The sequence below is a fragment of the Hemitrygon akajei genome, chromosome 12 (assembly GCF_048418815.1).
Source record: "Hemitrygon akajei chromosome 12, sHemAka1.3, whole genome shotgun sequence".
Classification (NCBI taxonomy): Eukaryota; Metazoa; Chordata; class Chondrichthyes; order Myliobatiformes; family Dasyatidae; genus Hemitrygon; species Hemitrygon akajei.
The window spans coordinates 20,002,403-20,025,337 of record NC_133135.1 but is presented as its reverse complement, the minus strand read 5'-3'; the positions used below and the strand labels follow the sequence as shown (position 1 = coordinate 20,025,337).

Genomic DNA, 22,935 nt, shown 5'->3' with positions numbered 1-22,935 from the left:
CTGCAGAATCTCTTGTGTTTATAATCCCTACCTTTCTCTGTTTATTTTCTGGAATTATAGTCAGTTTGCTGTTTTACATTGTACATACCAAACTGAAGTTGAGATGAGTTCAAACAACTTGTAGTGACTTTTTTTTAATATAAGTTGAAACAAAATAGTGCTCAGCTTTTGGCCTAGTCATAGACAATGACCTATCAATTTCTACGCATCCTAGTCAGGCTTGAACCTGGTTTGCTTTACAAGCGAACTTAACTCTAGACATTATATCAAGGCTATTGTGTGAAAATAACTATTTGATTAAGGTTATTAAATTGGCACCACGAAAATGTAAATGAACAATTGTGAAAAAGGCAGAGAAAATATTAAAGGATTTTTTAAAAGTCTATCTGATATGGCAATTCAAGAGGCAAATCATATAAATATTTCCTCTGAAAGATTGTTGAAGTATCATAACAATGCTTTCACATAAGAGATTCTGCAGATGCTGGAAATATTGAGTATGCTGGAGGAACTTGGCAGGTCAGGCAGCATCTATGGAGGAAAATGAGCAGTCCATGTTGTGGGCCAATACACTTAAGCAGGGCTATCAGTGTTTATTATGTCAATATTTATTACTTTCTGTTGCTTTTTCCCCTTTGTAGTGAAACTTTTGCTGCTTGATTAGGATCACAAAATGGGTCTAGAAGTAGCTTAATCCAGCATTCTGATGTCACTGCAGCAGCACTTGTGATTATTGGTGAACACAATAGACAGCAGCTTTAATATGAAAATGACTCAACTTTCATTTTAGTATGTCAAATTAGAAATAAGTTTTTGCAACAACTTACTAGTGTACTATTTGCATTTTTAAAAGAAATTTACGTTTTTTTTTAAATGGCGTTACTGTCAGAGAATCCTCGACAAGTTGATGCTTTGCATCCCATAGATGATGCACTCTGCAGCCACATCACTCTGATGATAGAGCAAATGAATTTTAAAGTGATAGAATTGCCGATCAAGTGTACTCTGTCCTGGTTCAGTATTTTTCCATCCAAAACTGCCCTCATCCAAGCCATTAGACATCATTAAGATACTTTGCAGATAGTAGAAAGACTTTCCAGAGTCTGATCATGTCCAGTCCACCATGGAGTATCTAACTTACAGTAAGAGCTGTGCTCAAGGACCTGGTTGAGTTTGTTTCTATTGGTAGTTGAGTGAGGGGGAGGGGATGGGGTGGTGTGGGTGATCCTTGAGTATGATCAAGAATAATAAGTTCATGGATATAAATTCCTTTCTTTTGTCATTAACTGGGGCTTGCATGATTTGAAAGTTACTTGCTGCATATCAGCCTAAGCTTGGATTTTGTCCATGTCTTGCTGTGTTCAGCATGGACTTTTCATTACCCACAGCTTAAAAGTATTCCCATGTTCTTTTCAGTTAGCCAGATTCTAGTTTTTTTTTACTATAAGACTGCATAATGTCAGCTTTCATTAGACTAGGACTAAAACCGTTAAACCACTGAGCATTGCTGCTTCACACTAGACATTTGGCTGGGTGACAAACCTGCTGGAACACCAGTGTTGTTTGTTTCCTTCACCAAATTATTTATCTGTAAATGAAAGGTGGACCTTTCAGTTGTGTTTTAAACAGATCCAGAATTGAATTCCACCATAAAACATTATATTATAGAAACAATTATAGAGGATACCTGAATAAAGTTTTACCATTCTCAATTTTATCTGAGAAGTACCACTTTGTTAAACTCATAAACTTGTGCTCCATACTGGTCGGAGGGAGCTGGAATCATTTCAACTTCTTCTTAGAATGAATAACAGATTTGTTTAGCTGAGTCAAAATTTATATTAAATGTATTATATTTCAGACACGCAATCTAGTTATGCAAAATGCCCACACAAACAAATTTGTCTGCTTTGCACATGCCAGGTATGAGCTAATGATACCACTTAAACTAAGTAATCATTATACGTGGTATTCTTTAAGCTACAAACTATTATGCACAGAGTGCAGAAGCTAATGAGATAAAATTAATCCTGTATTATGAAGAAGAAAATAGATTGTTTGTTACAATCACTTAATTATAAGTATTTACAAATTTGGCCTGGTGTCTTTTGTCTTGCTCAACAAATGTTTAGTTCTGAAGGTTGAATAACATATACATTTTGATTTAGAAGGTCACATCTGAGGTGACACAAAATGGCATTTAAAGAAGACTTTCTTCTGCTCTGCTAAGTTGGAGTCGCCACCTTCAACAAGTTTTCTGTCCCATGGCTTACTCTTAATGATACTAGCTAACTAGCAGGTTGTATTCGTCATACAAGTCATTGAAGCAGCAATGTGACCAGTAATTGGAACAGGTATCACCTACCTCTTAGGCACAAACCCCACAGATTTTTTACCCAGAGTTGATTAAACCATGTCAGTCATTACCTTTGACAGGACAGTTCTACATGTGATCCACATTACCAATCCTGAATTCCTGTGTCAGATGTCATCAAATGACATTGCAAGTCACATCACAGAATTTTTTCAGGAATGCATGACTTTTATAAATTGAGGAATAGCTGTACGTTTTGCCAGAAATATTGAGGAGAGTGATGCAAACAAAATAGCACAGCTCTAAATTAACTGCAGGAATGGCAGTGCCTCAGTGTAAGCTTGCATTACTTATTAAAAGTTATAGGACATGTTGATGAGGTATTTACTAAAGCACATTGATTCTGGGCTTCTGAAATACATGCATAGAGTATTAAAGTAGGGCGTTTTTATTAATTCTTTATAAAACTGGTGAAGTCACCAGTGGAATATTACATTCAATTCGAGTCACCACACTTTAGGAAAAGTATGTAATTTAAAAGAGGGAGTGAAAAGATATAATTAGTATTTTTTCTAGAGAAGAAGGACTTTGCCCATTAAACTTGAGTGCTCGAGCTGTTCTTGCAGCAGAGAATGTTTGGAGTCAATTTGATAGCAATGTACAACATGATCATGGGTTTGAACAAGGTAGATAAGCAGATGCTGTTCCAATTAAATTGTGCAAGGTCTAGAAACCGCAAATTTAAAGTGATGGGGTAAAAATACTGCAGGAATGTGTAGCAATCTTCATTATTTATGGAGTGCTTATGACTAAAACTCATGTTTAAGCATGGTGGAAATAAAGTTCGTCAAAGCTTTTAGAGGAGAATTGGACAGGTCTGTGAAGAACAGGATTGTTCTACAAACAGCTGATATGCTAGTGGGCTTAATGACTTCATTCTGTGCTGTAATGATTCTCAGCATGTTTACTTAATTTACCCAATAGCCTATTTTACGCATGTGTCCATTGCTCTCTACTTTGACACCATCTGTGCCCTAAATTCATATTATTAAATGTTTTGCAACTGCACATATGTTATTACGTCTCTCACTGAACAATGAATTGTTCTTTTATTCAGTAATTTTATTATAATGTTAAAGTTGGTAATCATGCCAAATCTGTAATTTAAAATTGGGCATTATTTACCCACATATTTTGCCAAAATCCTAGCATTAACAAAGTAGTTTGCTCTGAAGGCAGACATATTGGCAATGTACTTGAACACAAAAAAACTATCTCCACAATCTGAATGAAGTAACAAAGACTTTCCCCACATATTCAGTGGTCACTTTATTAGGTAAATCTGCACACCTAATTTATTCAAATATCTAATCCACCAATCATGTGGTGGCAACTTAGTGCATAAAAGCATGCAGACATTGTCAAATGTTTTAGTTGTTGTTCAAACCAAGCATCAGAATGGGGAAGAAACATAATCTAAATGACTTTGACCCTGGAACCAGGTGGGGTGGTTTGAGTATCTCAGGAACTATTGATCTCCTGGGATTTTCACACACAACAGTCTCTAGAGTTTATGGAGAATGGTACAAAAAGCAAAAGAACATCCATTGAGCAGCAGTTATATAGACAAAATTGTCTTGTTAATGAGGGAGGTCAGAGGAGAATGGCCAGACTGGTTCAAGCTGACAGGAAGGCAACAGCAACTCAAATAACCACGTGTTGCAACAGTGGTGTGCAGAAGAGCATCTCTGAACCCACAACACATTGAACCTTGAAGTGGATGGGCTCCAGCAGCAATAGACCACACTGGGTTCCACTCCTACACCTAATAAAGTGGCCACTGGGTATATAATGCAACAGGAGGACCAAACATAAGAATCATTCATTTGCTATGCAAATGCCATAAAAATATTAAGACATATATTAAATCAGAAATCTAAACATTGTAAAATTTTCCATCTTTGCCAAAAAATGGTTTTCTTCCAAAAAGAGTAAGGATAATTAAAACAGTCGCAGTCCTAGTATTGCTTAAGCTATAAAAACCAAATAAACTAAATGTCTTTGTTTTCAAAGAAATATTTTGAGGCATAATTTCAATTATCTATAACCAAGTACCATAGCAGTAATGGTGAGATCATGTTTTTTTTTACTGTAAATTGGCCAATCAGGTATCTATCCATTAATTGGTCAGCAGCACCAGTGACACCCACAATTGATGTTCATAGGCATAGGTGTGATATTGCGAAGTTATCTGTAGTGGACACAAATTGAAGGATAGACAATACCTCAAGATTCAAGGTTCATTGTATGAAAGAAATTACTCATCCATATTAATTATCCATAGACAAACACAATAATTGTCCACACTAACAGCTTTTCTTTATCTGCCCCTGTTATTTCAAATGTTATGTAGTTATTCCATAATTTTGCTTCCGTTGACCTGCCCAGAAATTTATTTCCTATTCTAGTAAGAAGCTGTGGGTGTGGTGTGATTGTATTGGGTTTGCTGACCACAAAGTCTAAACTCAAATGAAGGTCTTAAGCCCTATCCAATACAGAGAACTATGGGAGTACTTACTTAAAGGACAATTACTGTAACCACCTACTCTTCAAAGACAAGTTCACTTCCCTATTTTTCCTCCACGGTGAGTTTAGCTGCAAGTACTCACTATTTGAGTGGTAGGTCCCCCCTCCCCACATACCGAGGAGGAGACACTTCCACCTAACGAAGTAGCTTAAACACAGTTCATTCATCTTTTGGTGATACATGCTTAAATTTTCATAAAATTTTTAGAACATTTAAAACTCACAGGATTTCTATCTTATAAAAGATTTCCAAATGACTTAACTATTTCTAAAACACAAACTATTTCCAAAACTCAGGTACAATTCTCATAAACTAAAAAGACATACCATTGAGTTGTAGACAAACATAGTGTCTGTAATCATAAGTAGAGGAATGGATTCTAGTTCACCTTGTTTTTTTGTCATTCTTCTTGATGTTCCTGGACCGTTCCAAATAAGCTGGACTGCTCTCTTACATTTACACTTTTTTTACCTTTCTGCCACTTGGGTGACTTCACACAAATGTGATATTTCTTCAGATAACTTTTCACATAGGTGTTCTAAAAATTTTTGGGGTCAGAGCTCTCAGATACCCACAACTTGTGCTGTGAGAGGAGACCTTCTGAGTACACACATCTTTCAACTATTAATAGATCAGCTATTTGATGTGCTAAGTGATAGTATTAATCTGGTCTCCGCTGAGACTCATGGAGTTAGAATTTAAGGAGCATTCTAAAGGAAAACGGATGTAAAGAGGAGCCTAACTAAATTCATGTCTACATGTTAAATGTGGTGATGCTTTAAAGATCTGAATTGGAGAAGCATAGGTATCTTGGAGGGTTTAGGGCTGTGACAGACGGCAAAGATAGGGATAAACTATGTCGAATAGGCAGGGCGATCAATTTTTTTTAAAAACTAGGTTAAAAAATTTTTAAGTAAATCATTGCTTAACTCTGAGTTGGTGAATCTGAGTGTTGGGGTAATAGGCAAGCTACAGCTGCTGAATGTTTGGGTTAGGGCTAAGACGGACAACTCTAATACTTAGTAGTTTAAAAAAATGACCTTCAGTTAACAAGAGGGCAGAACAAGGGGCCCCAGTCAGATGTACATTGAAATGATCAAGTCTAGTGATAACAAAGGAAAAGTTGAAAGTTTCAGTAGTAGATGTGCTCATTGTTAACAGCACTTGAATACTTCCCATCAGATAATGTACTTGCTGAGTTTGCGAATGACTCATATGGATTTAATTCATAATTATTGATAGGGGTATTCTAGAACGTACAGAGTAACTCTAGGTGATTTCATTCAAGCCTCTTTTTTATTTATTCATGAAGTTTTTGGCGTATGGGTGTCAGTGTCAAGGGAAGCATTTATTTCTCATCTCTAATTGTCCTTGAAGGTGGTGTTGAGCTATGTTCTTGAACTGCCGCAGTCATTTTGGTGAAAGAATCCTGCTGTTTTGTTGGATAGCAGCCTAGAGATGATGCGTTGCCAGCAGCATATTATTGTATACAGGGTTGTATTATCTATTCCAATTATACACAGCTTGGAGGGGTGCCTGCTGGTGTTGGTGCTCATGTACATTTGCTGCCTCTTCTCTTTTGGAGTAATCATCAGCACCTGGAGTGAACATTGTAGATGGTGCACTTGGCAGCCATTGCATACTGGCAATGAATCTCTGAAGTGGGTAAGATACCAGCCAAGTGGACTCATTCGCTCTCCTTTCTAAGAGGTGCTAGTGCAGCTGTCACCCAGGGAAATGGAGAGCATTCCAGGTTGTACTTTGCAGATATTGGAAAGGATCTGGGGTGTCAGGAGACAAATCAGTTGCCACAGAAAACCCAGCCTCTGACTCACTTTGATAGCCATATGTATGCTTGGTCTAGTTGAGTTTTTTGATCAGTGGTGATCCAAAGGTTGTTGATGGTGGGAGACTTGGTGAGAGGGAGGCTATTGAATATTGAGGATAAGCTCTTAAACACTGTCTTGTTAGATATTGTCCCATTGCCCGTCACTCTTACGGAGCATATGTTAGTTGTCAATTAGATCTTGTCTGAATGTTGTCAAGGTGTGGCTGTATGAAGGCAAGGGCAAATCCATTTGCTGAAGTGTTGCACGTGGAATTTACACCCTATCCCTGACATGATGATTGGAAATGGTCAATGATGAAGCAAGTGAAGAAGTTGAGTTTTACACTTTGTCCGGAGTGATGCCTTGGGGTTGACATGATCAACATTCAACACCAATACCAGTTTCCTTTGTGTGAGGTCTGACTCCAGCCAGCAGAGAGTTTTCACTTGATTCTGTTTTACCAGGGCTCCTTAATACTGAGGGCAGTTGTGCCATCTTCACTCTTTAATTCAGCCATTTGGATTATGTAAAAGGTCTGGGGCCAAATTGTCTACACAAAACCAAAGTTGGGTAAGGAAACATTTATCCCTGTAAGCAATTGGGTTGTTTTATGGTCAAATTTTCTTTAGTCTTAAGAGTTTTCCTGAAGAACAGGTGGCAATTGAAGCTGAAAAGATTCACTGAAGATATATTAATCTTACATAAGTTTGAAATTTAAATTTGTACTAATGCAGGCAGCTCAAAGATATTTGTGTCAGTTCTCCATTTTTTTGGAAAATGCATACACCAGTTCTGCTGAATTTATAATTTATGTTTATAATCTCAGAGCAAGCCAATTAAACATTCCAGATGTTTAAACAAATGACTGTCTTGTTTCTTCTTAAAACCAAATTACAAATTTGAATGGCATGTTGGCTTAAACAGAGTTACTTTAACAATTAAACTGTCATCATCCACTATTTTCAATTTTGTTTTAATCTAATCCTGAAACATGGAATTTGGCCTTCATCCTTTTGCTTATTACTTTCAAAGTTATCTCTTGGTTATGCATCATGAATACTTTCAGAAGTTATGCAAATATAATTAATATTATTTACTTGAACCCATCTATGTAGCCATCAAGCATGATAAATTAATCATTTATATTGACATACAGTGAAGAAGTAAACTTTTAATCAAGCCATAAGAATCCTTTGAAATTTCTTTCCTGACTCTTTCCATAAGGTTTATTAACAGATTGATGTTTTCATATAAATCAGTTTTAAATGTCATTCATTTTAATGTTTTTCTTTGTTCCAGGTTAAATAGAACAATATAGCACAGTTCAGGCCCTTTGGCTCATAACATTGCCAACCCTTTAACATACTCCATGATTAATCTAAGCTTCCCACCCACAAAACCCTCCATTTTTCTTTCATCCACGTGCCTATATAAGAGTCTCTTAAACGTTCCTGATGTATCTGCCTCTACCACCACCCTGGCAGCGAGTTCCAAACAGCTACCTGTTTTAAAAAAAAACTACCTCTGACATTCCCCCCCCCCCCCAAACATCTTAAAATTATCCCCCTTGCATTAGCCATCTCTCCCCTGGGGCAAGGTCTCTGGCTGTCCTCTGGATCTATGCCTCTTAGGTTATCGATCTAACCATTATCTTTCAACTTTGCAGACCTACTTCTGAATTTCAAAGGAAGAATTTAAAATTAGCTGACAAAAGTAAATTGTTAACAACATAGTATAGTGCTAAATTTGACAGATTGTCACACTGAACAACATATTACCTTATCCATGAAATATTGAGTAAATAAATTGCCAAATACCTTCATCCATAGATTTTTTGAATAATTTGAATAACTAACTTGATTTTTGCAAATACATTGCTTTTTAATGCCTATATCAGGAATGTCTTTCACACCATAGAATTATATTTTGTTTTAACTTTTCATCAACTAATTTGAATATGACAAAAGCTCACTTTACTCTGATTTCATCAATACTCCCATATATTTTTAATCATAACTTGTCAAAAGAAAGACTAATTGAATATTTAAGACCTTTGTTAACTTGTTTCAAGTAATAATTCAGTGTTTATAGCACTCTGCAAACATCCGAAACAAATAAAGCTAGAGTGCCTAAGATTTTTGTACAATACTGTATTTGCCTACATGAAGCGAAGAGTGAATTTGTGAATCTGGCAGGAGCAAAGGACGTTGGGAATAGCAAAAGTAGAGTACCATGGGAAGGGTGTGGGACAGATGGCAGAGAAGGTGGGACGGGAGGTGGCATGGGTGCAGACACACTCAGCGCTGTGATACCAAGCAAGGTAATTTAATTCCAAACAATTGCTTCATTGATCATTACAGAAAGTCTCTCTACTCGACCCCCCCCCCCTTTTCCCTGCCCCCTTCCCAATCTCAGTCCACAATACAGACCCATGTCAGAATCAGGTTTATCATCACACACACATGTCATGAAAAATGTTTTCATTTTGCAGCAACAGTACAGTGCAGTACATAAAATGACTACAGTACTGTGCAAGTCTTTGGCACCCTAGCCATCCATATGCTCCTCAGACTTTTGCACCGTACTGTATACGCCATTTGTGAAATAACTGTTGTTCACTATTTTTAAAAGAAAATAAGCAGAAAATTCTGGAAATATTCAGCAAATCAAACATCTAAGGGGGATGTTTCTTTTACCATAGTTGCTTTCATTCATTTCTATTTTACTACATGTTTTTAGTATTTATCAAAAATAGATCTATGTTGGTCTCCATCTTCTCAAGAATGTTCTGTCTTGGTCTGTCTGCCATTCTCCACTTACTCTGCAACTTCAGAATATTTCATTTCAAACTTTATTCAGTTTTCACTTCAGGCCGTTGACCTAAAGGATGAACTGTGTATTCAAGTTCTAAGCTTCATATTTAGTGTTGACTTTTAAGATGGATTTTAGATTATTTATTTGAATTGCTCAGAAGTCACTAAAAGCAGATCAGTAAAAGTGAGTAACACACAGAAAATGCTGGAGGAACTCAGCAGACCAGGCTGCATCTATGGAAGAGAGTGCAGCTGACATTTTGGGTCGAGACCCTTTGGCAGGAATGCTGCCTGGCCTGCTGAGTTCCTCCAGCATTTTGTGTCTGTTGCTTGGATTTCCAGCATTTACAGATTTTCTCTTGTTTGCAGTAAAAGTGAGTAACACATTACTCTTGTACCTAAGGCCCTGACCAATTAATGTGCCCAACCAGCAACATTGAAAAATATTTTTAAATAATCTGATTAATGCTTGTGATAAATTGCAGCACGCAACAAAAGTACCATTGATGGTAATGTTTTTTCATATGCCCTGAGGATGTCAAAACAGGCAAACAAACATGTTTTTCTTTTTTTAACTCTTGCAAACCAGTTATAGAAAAGTAGCTGCTATAAATACTGCTTTTTTAAAAAACAAATCCTGATCCAAATGTAGGAATTTATACAACAGAGAATGAGAAAAAGATCTGTAGGGGTTGGAGGGGCATAGAGTTAATCAAACTAAAGGCTTAATTGAAAATACTTTATTGTACATGATTTGAAAACAAAAACTTTTAAAAAATTACATCAATAGCTTCCACCATTCAGGAGGCATGAGAAAGATTCCATTATTTTAGATGACCTAATCAACCTTATCTAGGTTCACGTTCAACAAGAGTTGTTTTATCATCAGTCTCCTGTTTTATACTTAAAAAGAAATGATAACGTGGAATGGCCAAGCTTGGGAGAAAATAATTATACAACAAAATCTGAAGATTTGCATATTTTATTAAGCATAGAGTAGTAAGATGGTACCTCTGCCAGGACTTAGACACACACATCATGGAAATAGCCCTTTGACCCACCAAGTCTGCATCGACCAACAACCACCTATTTGTATTAATCCTACATTAATTTCATACATTCTCATTGAGTTGGCCTGGAAGCAATTATCACTCACCTAGAGGCAATTTCCAGTGGCCAATTAATCTACCACCACACTTTTGAAAAGTGGGAAGAAACGGGATCACTTGGAGAAAACCCACACTGTCAGAGGGAGATTGTGCAAACTCCACACAAGCAGCACCTGAGGCCAGAATTGAGACAGGTCATGGGTGTTGTGAGGCTGTGGCTCCAATAGCTGAACAACTGTGCCGCATAGTTTTTGGAAATATATCATCCAGATTATAAGAATTCAAATTTTCATTGCATAAACTTAAACTTAAGCACCAAGTATTAAAGTATGCTGCATAATGCTTTTCTGTACTATGTAGTTTCAGTCAATGCCATTAATAGTAATTTACATTGTTTACAATGCTGTGGCAGACGTAATTATTTAAAATAAGATAGCCATCAAATTGGTGTTGTCATTGAAAATTTAATTTTGAATTTCCAAATTCCTTCCAGTTCCCTCAGTGTATGGCATGTGCTTTTTTGTTGTTACTGTCTTTGCATCCCCTCCCCCCTACTCCCCACTAAGTGGCATTTCCTGGTTCTGTTCACAACTTCCTAAAGTTCAATATAAGTGTCCAGCTATGCAGAATCGGAGAAGATTTCACCCATCAGTCTACGACTTTCCACAAGTAACCCCAAGCTGTGTATTACTACTATGGAAAAGTCCTACTTAAGTGTCTTACTGGAGAGTATTTGATGGTTGTATTGGTGTAGGCCCTGTCTTAAATTGATACAGTACAAAAACAAATTTACTTTTCTGGACCTGGTGAGTTCATTAAAAGTCTTTCTGAATTGTATCCAGGGGTTCAATACCTACATGGTTATGTCTACACATGTTTTTAATAAGAATAGCAGCTTTTCCCTCTTTCTGGGGAAAATTAGGTCTTTTCTGCACCCTATTGCACTCACAAATAATTATAGTGATGCATCTCATTGAATGTTACTATTTCCATTGTTAAGGCACCATTCATTTACTGATACATTGACTCTTTAAAATGTAGCTGAGATTATGAATTGAGAGTCACACTTGCTGTGACTCATAAATGAATTTTAATCAACATTGTCTGGTCTTTCTAGCTGTGATTCACAGCTCTTAAGAACCCATTGTTCAGGGCTGAATTTTAAATTTAATCTACAGTCTATATTCAGATTTGAAGGTTGGAAGCTGAAGTTAGTTGCTATATGCTCTAACTCCAAAAACACCCTAACCGTTTTAGTCACACTAAGGGATGAACTACAATAATTAGGTCATAATTAATAAAAGCACATTTTGTCTTCCATTGTAATCTATGTTGGATGGTAAATTTCATAAATTCACATACCTAGTGATCCAAAAGAAAACAAATAATATACGTATTGGATGCAAGAAGTGCTGGAAAGGTGTACGTCAGGGACCAGCTCTCCTAATCCCCAACCCAACTGTGACCTCTCTGTACTTGACTATATACAACTGTTCCAATGAAGTTCAGCTTAAGCTTTAAAGTCTTCTCATAATTTTGTCTTCCACATTAAATAATCAGTTCAGCAATTACAAATAATCTACAATTTCAGGATTTAAATGTAATGTTTTAACCATTCAGTTTTTTCTGCTCTTGGTTTTAAGTAATTGTTCTGTCTACATTTCCTTGAGACTGATCAATTACTATTCACTAATGTCTTTACTGTCCATATTTTCCCTGCACTATGATCTTTGCTTTCTTTTTCCTCACAGACCTGCCCATGTGCTTTCTCTTCCCCTCCCAACTTTCTCTACATTTGGAAATTTTGTTGTATCTGCCTAAATGTCACATTGCTTTAGTAAAGCTGCCAACATAATTAAAGACACCACCCATCCCCCATCCCGGACAATCTCTCTTCTCCCTAAAATAAATCAGGCCGAAGATTAAAAAAAACCTGAAAGCACATACCACCAGGCTTAAGGACAGTCCTAATCCGCTGTTATAAGGCTATTGACCAGTCAAAAAGATGGACTCCTGACCTCACAGTCTACCTTGTCATGCCTTGCACCTTATTGTCTGCCTGCATTGCACTTTCTTTGTACTGTAGTACTTTATTCTGCATTCTATTATTTTTCCTAACCTCTTACTAACTCAATGCACTGTTGCAATAAATTGATCTACATGAATGGTATGCAAGACTGCTTCTTCACTGCAGCCTGGTGCATGTGACAATGATAAACCAATTCAGAAATGTATTTATTGACTTTCACCTGTTCACATGACAATCTCAAATTTTAATTCTTCCTCCCCACAGATGCATGCAGGTGTCCATCCATCAAGCTTCTTTATCCCCCAGCCCTGCATCCCTGTCAAATCTGCATATTTCCATTTCTTTTCAGCCAACTGTGGGTGGCTGTTTGGTGCCTTGAAATTGGATTTTCTTAAACTGCACTGGTTCAGAATTGGGTTTAATATCATTGGCTCAAGTCATGAAATTTGTTGTTTTATGGCGGCAGTACAGTGCAAGGCATAATTTTAAATATATATATAAATTACAATAAGAAATATATATTTTTATTTATTTAAATTAAGTAAGTAGTGCAAAGAAAGAGGGGTAGTGTATATGGATTCCTTGTCCATTTAGAAATTTGATGGAGGGTAAGAAGCTGTTCCTAAAATGATGAGCGTGCATCTTCAGGCTCCTGTGCCACCTCCTTGATGGTAGCAATACGAGGGCATATCCTGAGTGACGGGGGTTCTTAATGATGGACGCTGCCTTCTTGAGGCACTGCCTTTTGAAGGTGTCCTCAGTGCTTGTTGAGCCTAGTGCCCATGATGGAACTGGCTGAGTTTACAATTTTCTGCAGTTTCTTCTGGTCCTGTGCAGTGGCCCCTCCATACCTGCCGGTGATGTAACAAGTTAGAATGCTCTCCATGTTGCATCTGTAGAAATTTGCGAGTGTCCTTGGTGACATTGAATTGAATTGACTTTATTACTTACATACTTCATATACATGATGAGTAAAAATCTTTACATTGCATCTCTGTCTAAATGTGCAATGTGCAATTTATAGTAATTTATAATAAATAGTATGTACAACAAGACTTAGAAATACAATTGTGTTACCATGAATTAATCAGTCTGATGGTCTGGTGGAAGAAGCTGTCCTGGAACCTGTTGGTCCTGGCTTTTATGCTGTGGTGCCGTTTCCCGGATGGTAGCAGCTAGAACAAGTTGTGGTTGGGGTGACTCTGGTTCCCAATGATCCTTTGAGCCCTTTTCACACACGTCTTTGTAAATATCCTGAATAGTGGGAAGTTTACATCTACAGATGCACTGGGCTGTCTGCACCACTTTCCGCAGAGTCCTGTGATTGAGGGAAGTATAGTACAGTTCCCATACCAGGCAGTGATGCAGCCAGTCAGGATGCTCTCCATTGTGCCCCTGTAGAAAGTTCTTAGGATTTGGGGACCCATTCCAAACTTCTTCAACCGTCTGAGTTGAAAGAGGTGCTGTTGTGCCTTTTTCACCATGCAGCTGGTATGTGCAGACCACGTGAGACCACATACAAAGGCTCCTCAAACTCCTAATAAAATGTAGCCACTGTCGTGCCTTCTTTCTAATTGCATCAGTTTTTTTGGGTGCAAAATAGATATTTAGAGATGTTGACACACAGAACTTGAACCTCATCACTGCTGATCCCTCAGTGAGAACTGGTGAGTATTCCCTTGACTTCCTCTTTCTGAAGTTCACAGTCGGTTCCTTGGTCTTACTGACATTGAGTGCAAGGTTGTTGTTGCGACATTACTCGATCAGTGATTTATCTCACTGCTGTACACCACCTCATTACCATTTTTCTGCTCCAAGTTTTTGGTTGCCTGTGCCATACTGTTCTGTGAAGCACCCTGGAACACTTTTAATTAAAGGTACTAAATAAATATACGTTGTTGTTGATACCATGACAGGCCTTAATTATGGTTCTTTTAGTTTGTACCAAACTAAATCTTGCATTTATTACTTTGTTTAATTGCACAAAAAAAAATTCCAAAGGCTTATTTCTAAAGGTTGAACAGCTGGCTGTATCTGTAACTTCTTACCAATCAATGGAATGTCAGAGTCCAATCCATCTGCATTAAATTTGTGCTGCAGCATGTAGCTATCAGGGAACTAGAAGGGAAAATATACAGCCCTGGGAAAGTAGCCCTTATGAAGAAACTTGAGGTGGAAAAGTGTACAACTTCCATTATAATGGAGTGTTGGTAGTGGAAATAATAATAATAAGTAAATTAAACAAATCCTATTGTAAGTTATTCTCCGCCTTCTACAAACAGCATGTTTTTTTTGCAGAAAACTGATTTCAGAGACTGTCTAGACCAGAGGTAGGCGTATCAAAATGCAAATTGCTGGGCAGGGCACATGTTATTTATCACTGAAACATGAAATGTATTGGACTGGCTACAATAAAGCCAGTTGCTCTGGGTCTGTAGCTGCCAAATTTTACTCAATGTTATGCTTAAATGTTAGTAAACTTTGTAGTGTCTTCATTCATTCCGGCACAACTATTATTCCCTAATTATTTTCAAGTTTTAAAGGCTAAGTTTGAATAAATTCTTGTTTCCAATTTATGAAGGTAATAATCATGGCTAAGAAACAGCGATCAAAATTTGAGCTTGGACTTAGTAAGCCATTGTCTATTGCACAGGCACTCAGTCGGACTTCCTGTGGACCCTTGCAGTGATGTTTATAGTAATTGGAAATGGCACACTACCTCCTAGACTCCTACATTAATTAAAATCTGAAGGAATGAGACATCATAACACTACCAGTTAATGTCTAATACCAGGGAGATTATTTAAGACTTAAAATCTATTGGACTCAAAATTTGTTCACACAACTCCATAACTGAAAATTAAAAATTTTAACTACCTCTCTGGATGCACTAGCTACAAATTTTGTCCCTCTTTTTTAGAATCAGTTTTTTTCTGGCATAAAGCTGTCCCAGGTGACTTAAAAAATAGTACAACTTGCAAAATTTGTGGACTACTTCTTCAGTGGTCTGAAAAATGTATTTATTTACTCTTAAAACATCCTGTTTTTACTACATCCATTTTGCTTAAAACTGTGTCAACAGTGAAATTGTGTCTTTTCCTTCTGAGATAAGGAAACTTCATTGACTTCAGATAAAATCTTGACTGCATTGCCCCTCAGAATTGCTGTCACTCTTTTTCCTCATCCTAGCTGATTGCTGCCATAGCTCACATTTAGTTGATTAGTTCTGAATTTGAGAGGTCGCCAAAGCTCCATAGCCAAAGACAGGAGTAGTAATGTACTATGCCTTCAGTTCACAGGGCATCTTCCTGCCCTGCAGGTTTCCTCAACAATTAGGCATTCAAAGACTGCATTAGTGTCCTTACAGGGAATACCCTGCTGACTTCATTCCAGGAGAGTCTGGCTGTGACCTTGGACTTTTTTTTAATCCCTGTGCATAAAATATCATGCCTCATGTTATCAGTGTTTTCTTCAAAGCCATCCAGTTCCCTTTGGACCCCTAGGAACATTGTCCCCCCACCATAACCATGTTGAAGCACTCTATCGTTCAGTATCTATACTAGGTAGCTGGAAAAGTGTTGTGTAAATGGTGTTACTTCAACTCAAAGACTGCCTGTAGCATCTATAAAAGTTTGTGGCATGTTGAAAGGGAACACCATGCTGAAACATTTCAATACAGCATTACATAGGGAAAACCAAAAATGCTCATCTGCGAACTTTGGAAATGCAGTTTTCACTCTATGCAATTGTCACAAACAGTATGAGAAGAACTCTGATACACTGATTTAATGGCAAAACATAAACTGTGTGGATGTTTAACAAATTTCATGACATATGCAGTTGATGTTAAATCAGATTCTGATTCTCTCTCAATAGATGTTGACTGATCATCTGAGTTTTTTCCAGTGTTCTTAACTTTTTAATTTTCCAACAACTGCTATTTATTTTGCTTTTTGATTTCCAAGTCTAATATCAGATATAATATTTAAGGCATAACATAAAACAAGAAATTTCTGAAGTTTTAAATTTTCCTTGGAGGCTAGCACAGTATTTTCTGTTTCTTAGTCTATATTTTATTCTACTATGACAGTACATACTATTTATTATAAATTTACTATATATTGCACATTTAGACAGAGACATGATGTAAAGATTTTTACTCCTCGTGTATATGAAGGATGTAAGTAATAAAGTCAATTCAATTCAGACGTTGAAGTTCACGCGGATGACTAAATGAAACCTTAGTTTTCATGTTATAAGAAAAATGAACTCACCATGAACCACTAGAATATTTGCAAATCTTACCTGTTACCTATTTATACTAAACATTTGTCCTGATTTATCAAGAAGTTTTCAAGAATATAATTATACTCTTTTTTTAACATGATACTGCTGTATTTGTTTTTTAAAAAAATCCCATGCTAGATTATATAATTCAGAAAGATAATCCGGGGCAAAGTAATGGAGGCCACATCTTTATGCCATCTGCGTTAGTTTGCACACAGGTTGAAGCTCAGCTTCAACTATGTCCAGCAGTCAACTTTAAGTAACCTGTTCAAAAAAATAAGAACTACTGAATACCAGCAATCTAGACTGTTAGTGTTAAATATTAAGCAATTTTTAAGTTTATAAACATGAATAGGTTTAACAAAATGCTTTCATTCTTCCTAATTTCAGGTGACTAAGAATTCTACTGTCCAGTTTCCAACAGTAAATTTTACCTTATCAAAATCATTGGAAGAGCATTCAATGCCTCAAGATAGTAAACATTTACTGCAGTGGACTCAGAAAAAATATGAATCTGTGACATCTTTCACCGAATTGAACAAGGTTAATAATATTTACATCAAAGTAGGTGAAGGTAAGTCCATCTTATTCTATGGCTTCAATCTGAAATGATTTTTGTTTTAACTTTTTGGCAGTGATACAACTGTTTGTAAGTAATAGTTGTTCTTGTATAATTCCTTGTGATTAGTCCTAATAGGTAAATGAGAGGTTTGATTTTTTTTAATCAACTGTTTAGCTTTTAATACGTCTATATAGTTTTTCCATAATGTTTGGTAAAATTAGTATTTAAGATTTTTGTTAGCCACAGTTATACTGAATAGATCATAAAACAATAATTATAACTTTTTTAGATCCTTCATTGTTACCCACATGCATTATAGAGAAGAACTTTCTGTCTCAGAATTATCTCGGAGCTTATTTGACAATGCAACCTGCACAGGGTTGTACATCCTCAAACCCAATAGGTGAAAAGGAGGTTCATGTTATTGACTTGGAATCCCCAAGTTCGAGTCCTTACAGGTAAGTGAGAATTTTGGTCTGATTTGAATCTTTGATTCTTCTTAAAATGCTGATTTCCTCTTAAAATGTTGAACTGCAGTGTGATGAAGCTAAACATTATCATGTTACCTAGAAGTAGCTAATTATTTTTAATAGGTGATTTAATGATTAAAATTTATTAGTTCTAAATGTAATACACATTTTTAAATCACTCTTTTTTTGTTACAGCAAGTTGTAATCTAGTTTATAAGGTACTTGTCTGAGCCTGCCACTGAGGTGATCAGCGGCCCCAGATATGACCAGAGCTAATTTTTGGGACAGTGTTTGCATAGGCATAGTTCTGATAGGAGGTGATGACTGAAGGAAACTTTCAATGCCACCTCTTTTGTGAAATGACTGACAGTGTCTTGACTCATTTTACATCAGATGAACCTGGAACCATTTCCCATTTCATTGGATATTTTCTAACATTTTTGCTCACTAAATCTTGAGGGACTCGCGCTAAAAGCACCTAGGTACAGCGACAGCTTCAAGTTTGTCCTCCAGAGAGTTACACAGTCACTGCCCTTGGCTGCATTTTAAATATGTTTGGTTGAACCTTCTTCCTTTGGGAGTGAACAACGCCAGGTAGTGTGAAGACCAAAATGGTGCAAAACCTGTGCTCTGAGTAGAAATTAATTTTGGGTGTTGTACTGTCAGTAATTTAAGCAAGCTGGATACTAGAAATTCAGTTCCAGGGTTCTCTAACATCTTTTCCACTATGTCCAGAACTTATTTACGACTAGCAGTAAGTCTCCAGAAATCTGCGCAAAATTGGTTAATGTTACGTTTTTCTGGCTTCCCAAGGATGAATTTCTAGGCTAATGTCTAGTTGCATCGTGTTAAACTTCCATTACTTGACACAACTAACTACTTCCAGATGACTCCCTGGTGACTGTTTTAATGGAGCAGCGGTGTTTCACATTGCAGGATTCTCGGAATGCTCCATCTAACCTCAGGAAATAGTTCCTGATGACGCCTTGTGTCATAGTAACTGGATGCAATAGTTTCCATAATTACCTCCCCCTACTAATTCCTAAGTTTACCAAAAGAAACTTCAGTTTGTTAAGCTTTAAGTTAGGTGTTAGCAAATTCACATTGTGTTTTAATATTATGTTTCTAAAAAATTAAGTGGCACTAGAATGCATTTATATATTTCAAATTTAAAACATTTATTTTCAGTAAAGTGTCTTGCAAATGTTATCTTAACCTGAAAACTTTAGTTCAGTTACTAATTGTGGTCACTTCTGATGTAAATGCTGCCTCTGTTGGCCCTCTGAGGTATTATTTCTATTTCATTGTATTTTCCATGGAATGATCCTTTAATCCCTGGTGATGACATCAGTACAATTAAATTTCCTGGACATAACATTTGACCATAGCACCCTATATTGCACAATTAAACTTCAACAACAAGGAGGCCAAATATGACTTTCAATCACTTGATAAAAGCAATTCAAAGGATAATATACCCATCTGCTACAACAATGTTGTCTAGCCATCACTGAAGACTTAGTCAGCTCAGCTTTTAACAAACTTAGTAACTCTTTTTATAAACACACATAACAGACCTTTAAAACGTTCCTCTTGTGGATTCCCATTTTAACAATCATTTTTTCTGTCCTCTCACAAATGTAACTATGTAATAAATACAAAATATTGGACATAGCACTTTTTGTTTTGTCCTCTTTTTCTTGGTATATGGTCTAAAATGTCTATTCCAGCATTTAATATAATGGTCAGCTGTGCCCTGACTTGGAAAGTTGTCTGGATAGATTTGACACACAAAATGCTGGTGGAACACAGCAGGCCAGGCAGCATCTATAGGGATGATAGTCATATTTGGCCTCCTTGTTGTTGAAGTTTAATTGTGCAATATAGGGTGCTATGGTCAAATGTTATGTCCAGGAAATTTAATTGTACTGGTGTCATCACCAGGGATTAAAGGATCATTCCATGGAAAATACAATGAAATAGAAATAATACCTCAGAGGGCCAATAGAGGCAGCATTTACATCAGAAGTGGCCACAATTAGTAACTGAAGTTTTCAGGTTAAGATAACATTTGCAAGACACTTTACTGAAAATAAATGTTTTAAATTTGAAATATATAAATGCATTTTAGTGCCACTTAATTTTATAGACCCTTCGTCCTGATGAAGGGTCTCGGCCCGAAACGTTGACAGCGCTTCTCCCTATAGATGCTGCCTGACCTGCTGTGTTTCACCAGCATTTTGTGTGTGTTTTGTTGTTTGAATTTCCAGCATCTGCAGATTTCCTCGTGTTTGCTGGATACGCTTGAGATGTGCCAAGCAAATATCAGAGAATTGCTTGTACTTGCCCTTGCTCCACCTAACAGGAGCAATGGAGAAGGTTCATTTTGGTCATACTCGATGCATGGACCATATTATCTAAATATAAGAGAAAACAGTGAAAAGAATTATCAACTGTAACAATGATGTATCATGGATGGTCATAGAACAGCTTTTGGCCCATTAAGCCCATGCCAAACTAAGATTCTGCCTAATCACAGCGTCCTAACCTAGACCATAGCCCTCCACACCCTTTCTATCCATGTATTATCCAAATTTCTCTTAAGTGTTGAAATTGAACCCATATCCATCACTTCCATTGGCAACTCGTTTCACACTCTAACCACCCTCTGAGTAAAGAAGTTCCCCCTCATTATCCCCTTAAACATTCCACCTTTCACAATCCATGACCTCTAATTCTACTTTCACCAACCTCAGTGGAAAAAGCCTGCTTGCATTTGCCCTATCTATACCCTTCATAATTTTGTATACCTCAGTCAAATCTTCCCTCATTCTCCTACATTCCAGGGAATAAAGTCTGAACCTATTCAAACTTTCCCTGTAACTCAGGTCCTCAGGTCCCGGCAGCATCCTTGTAAATTTTCTGTGTACATGATGGTATTTAGTTCAACAAAAACCAAAGTTGATTTATTTGTCTGTGCAAGTTAAACTATATTTAAGAGAGTTGGATTAATGGTCTATATGCAGCCTCAAAAATCTGACCCTTCAACTACTTCTGGAAAAAGTGTGTAGTATTGTTTTGAGTGAGTGTTATTATGAATCATCTTAAAATGCATATTGCATTGTAGCGTATTTTGCACATGTTCTATCGTCTGGGGTTAATTCCAACATTTTAATCAACTGGCCAGACACTAGAGACATATTCAGCTGGAAAAGGTTGAACATAAGTAAAAATTCTGGCACATATACAAACTTTTTTATGCTGTTCCACAGCAGGATTTTCAAAGTGGACGTAGTTGTCGACATACGGCCAATGCATGCAGATACTGTGCTCTCCAGAAATATTTTGCTGATCCTCAAGTGCGAAAAAGCAGTCAACTGGGTAATCAAGTCACATGATATCAGTGGAAAGCTAGAAGTGATTGTAAGTATTTATGCATTAAGCCCTGTTAATGACTAAGTAATTGTTAACCAGAAATCTAACTACTATAATCAGGTTTGTTATTTTATTAGTCATTGTAACTCTCCAGATGAATTAGCAAGTAAGTGGTTTTTAAAATGCAGAAATCTTCTAAAGAAGTGTTCCTCTAAAAGCTACAGAAAACTTCAATCTACAAATATGTTATTTTCATACATGTAAAAATTATTGAAATAAAATTGTTTTTATCGAGGATCACAGTTCATCCAAAAAAAATTGATTCTTTGCAAAAGTTTGACTCCTTGTCTTTGCATAGTAGTACAGGTTAGGGGCCCTTGCAGAGTGCAATTTGAGGTACAACCTTAGAGTGCATTTTTCTGCTGGCTCCCTCGAGGTGTTGGCTGTCGAGTTCAGTATTTGCACAAAATATTCTCAGAGTAACTCTACAGCTTCACATGCCATGCTCTCAAGAGCAGATGATATTCTTTTATGACTTCAACACAGTTCTCCATTTGTATTGCTGTAAGTTTCCAGGATTTTCTTCCTCGAGATTTTGGTAACACAAGCCAGGAGCAATTTAAGATTGGAAACATTTCAGCACTCCTTTATGATATGATCAAAAAAAATATTTTAAAAATGTGATTATATTCTCCAGTTGGGCAAAACATAGAGCCAAAACACACATTGATGCACTCATCGGGTATGGAGGTATGACAGGAATGGAGCTGAGGAGCCAAATGTATAGCATGCCCACCCATTCAGAACATTATGGAGCACCTCTGGACTTGAAGATGAGTCCTCACAGGAGTCCACTTTTGCTATTTCTATAATGCTACATAATCAGCAGATTAGTACAAAATAGAGGTGTTTCATTAAAAAGGTATAAGTGGGTTAAAATCAAAGAACCAATTTTGAGATAGAATCACATCCCTGTTATTCAGAATTGTTTTGTGAGTGAAATGTTCAGTTTATTTTGTACTCTTAATTGATTCATGAGAATCATGGGTAAGTATATATTTATAGCATTATCTCACTGAGCTCAAGCGAGTGTTGCGAGCTTCCTTCATGAACAGCAGCAGTCTTTGGGATAAATATATTTGCAGCGTGCTGCTTAGCTAGGTAGTTTCAGGATTTTGGTCATGCAGCATTGGATATGGCAATGTATTTCTGTGTTGGCATTTCTCTGAAGGTGTGACTGCTGGGGAATGTGCAAATGTGGCTTTGTCATTGGGCAACTGTCCTTAGGTGTTGTGGGTTTTGGGAGGTGATATTGGAGAACCCTTGGTAAATTGATACATATAATGCACACTCTAGCTATGTGGTACCATGTTGAAGAGGATAAATGTTAAGGTGCCAATTAGGTAGGCTGCTTCTCTTTGACTGTACTAAACTTGCTGAACATTGTTTGAACAAGTGATTCAGTTAGTACACTGCTTAACTTAAGAAATGGACCATAGGTTAAGTTGGTCAATTTCTGATCAGTGGAGTTTTCAAAATGTGTATGGTGGAGGATTGCCT

At 36.9% G+C, this 22,935-nt stretch overlaps 1 protein-coding gene across 4 annotated transcripts in view; it reads left to right on the top strand.

The window, feature by feature from the left end:
- Positions 1-22,935, top strand: part of tgfbr3 (transforming growth factor, beta receptor III) — a 147,374-nt gene that overhangs the window by 76,182 nt on the left and 48,257 nt on the right. For 3 of the 4 annotated variants that reach the window (XR_012101003.1, XM_073062657.1, XM_073062658.1), the window contains exons 5-7: positions 17,359-17,542; positions 17,820-17,988; positions 21,273-21,423. Coding sequence is in view for 3 of the 4 variants with exons in the window: in XM_073062657.1 (XP_072918758.1) it covers positions 17,359-17,542; positions 17,820-17,988; positions 21,273-21,423 (504 nt within the window). In the remaining variant the exon portion in view is untranslated. The remainder of the gene's footprint in view (positions 1-17,358; positions 17,543-17,819; positions 17,989-21,272; positions 21,424-22,935) is intronic. The other variant, XM_073062659.1, reaches the window with a different exon arrangement.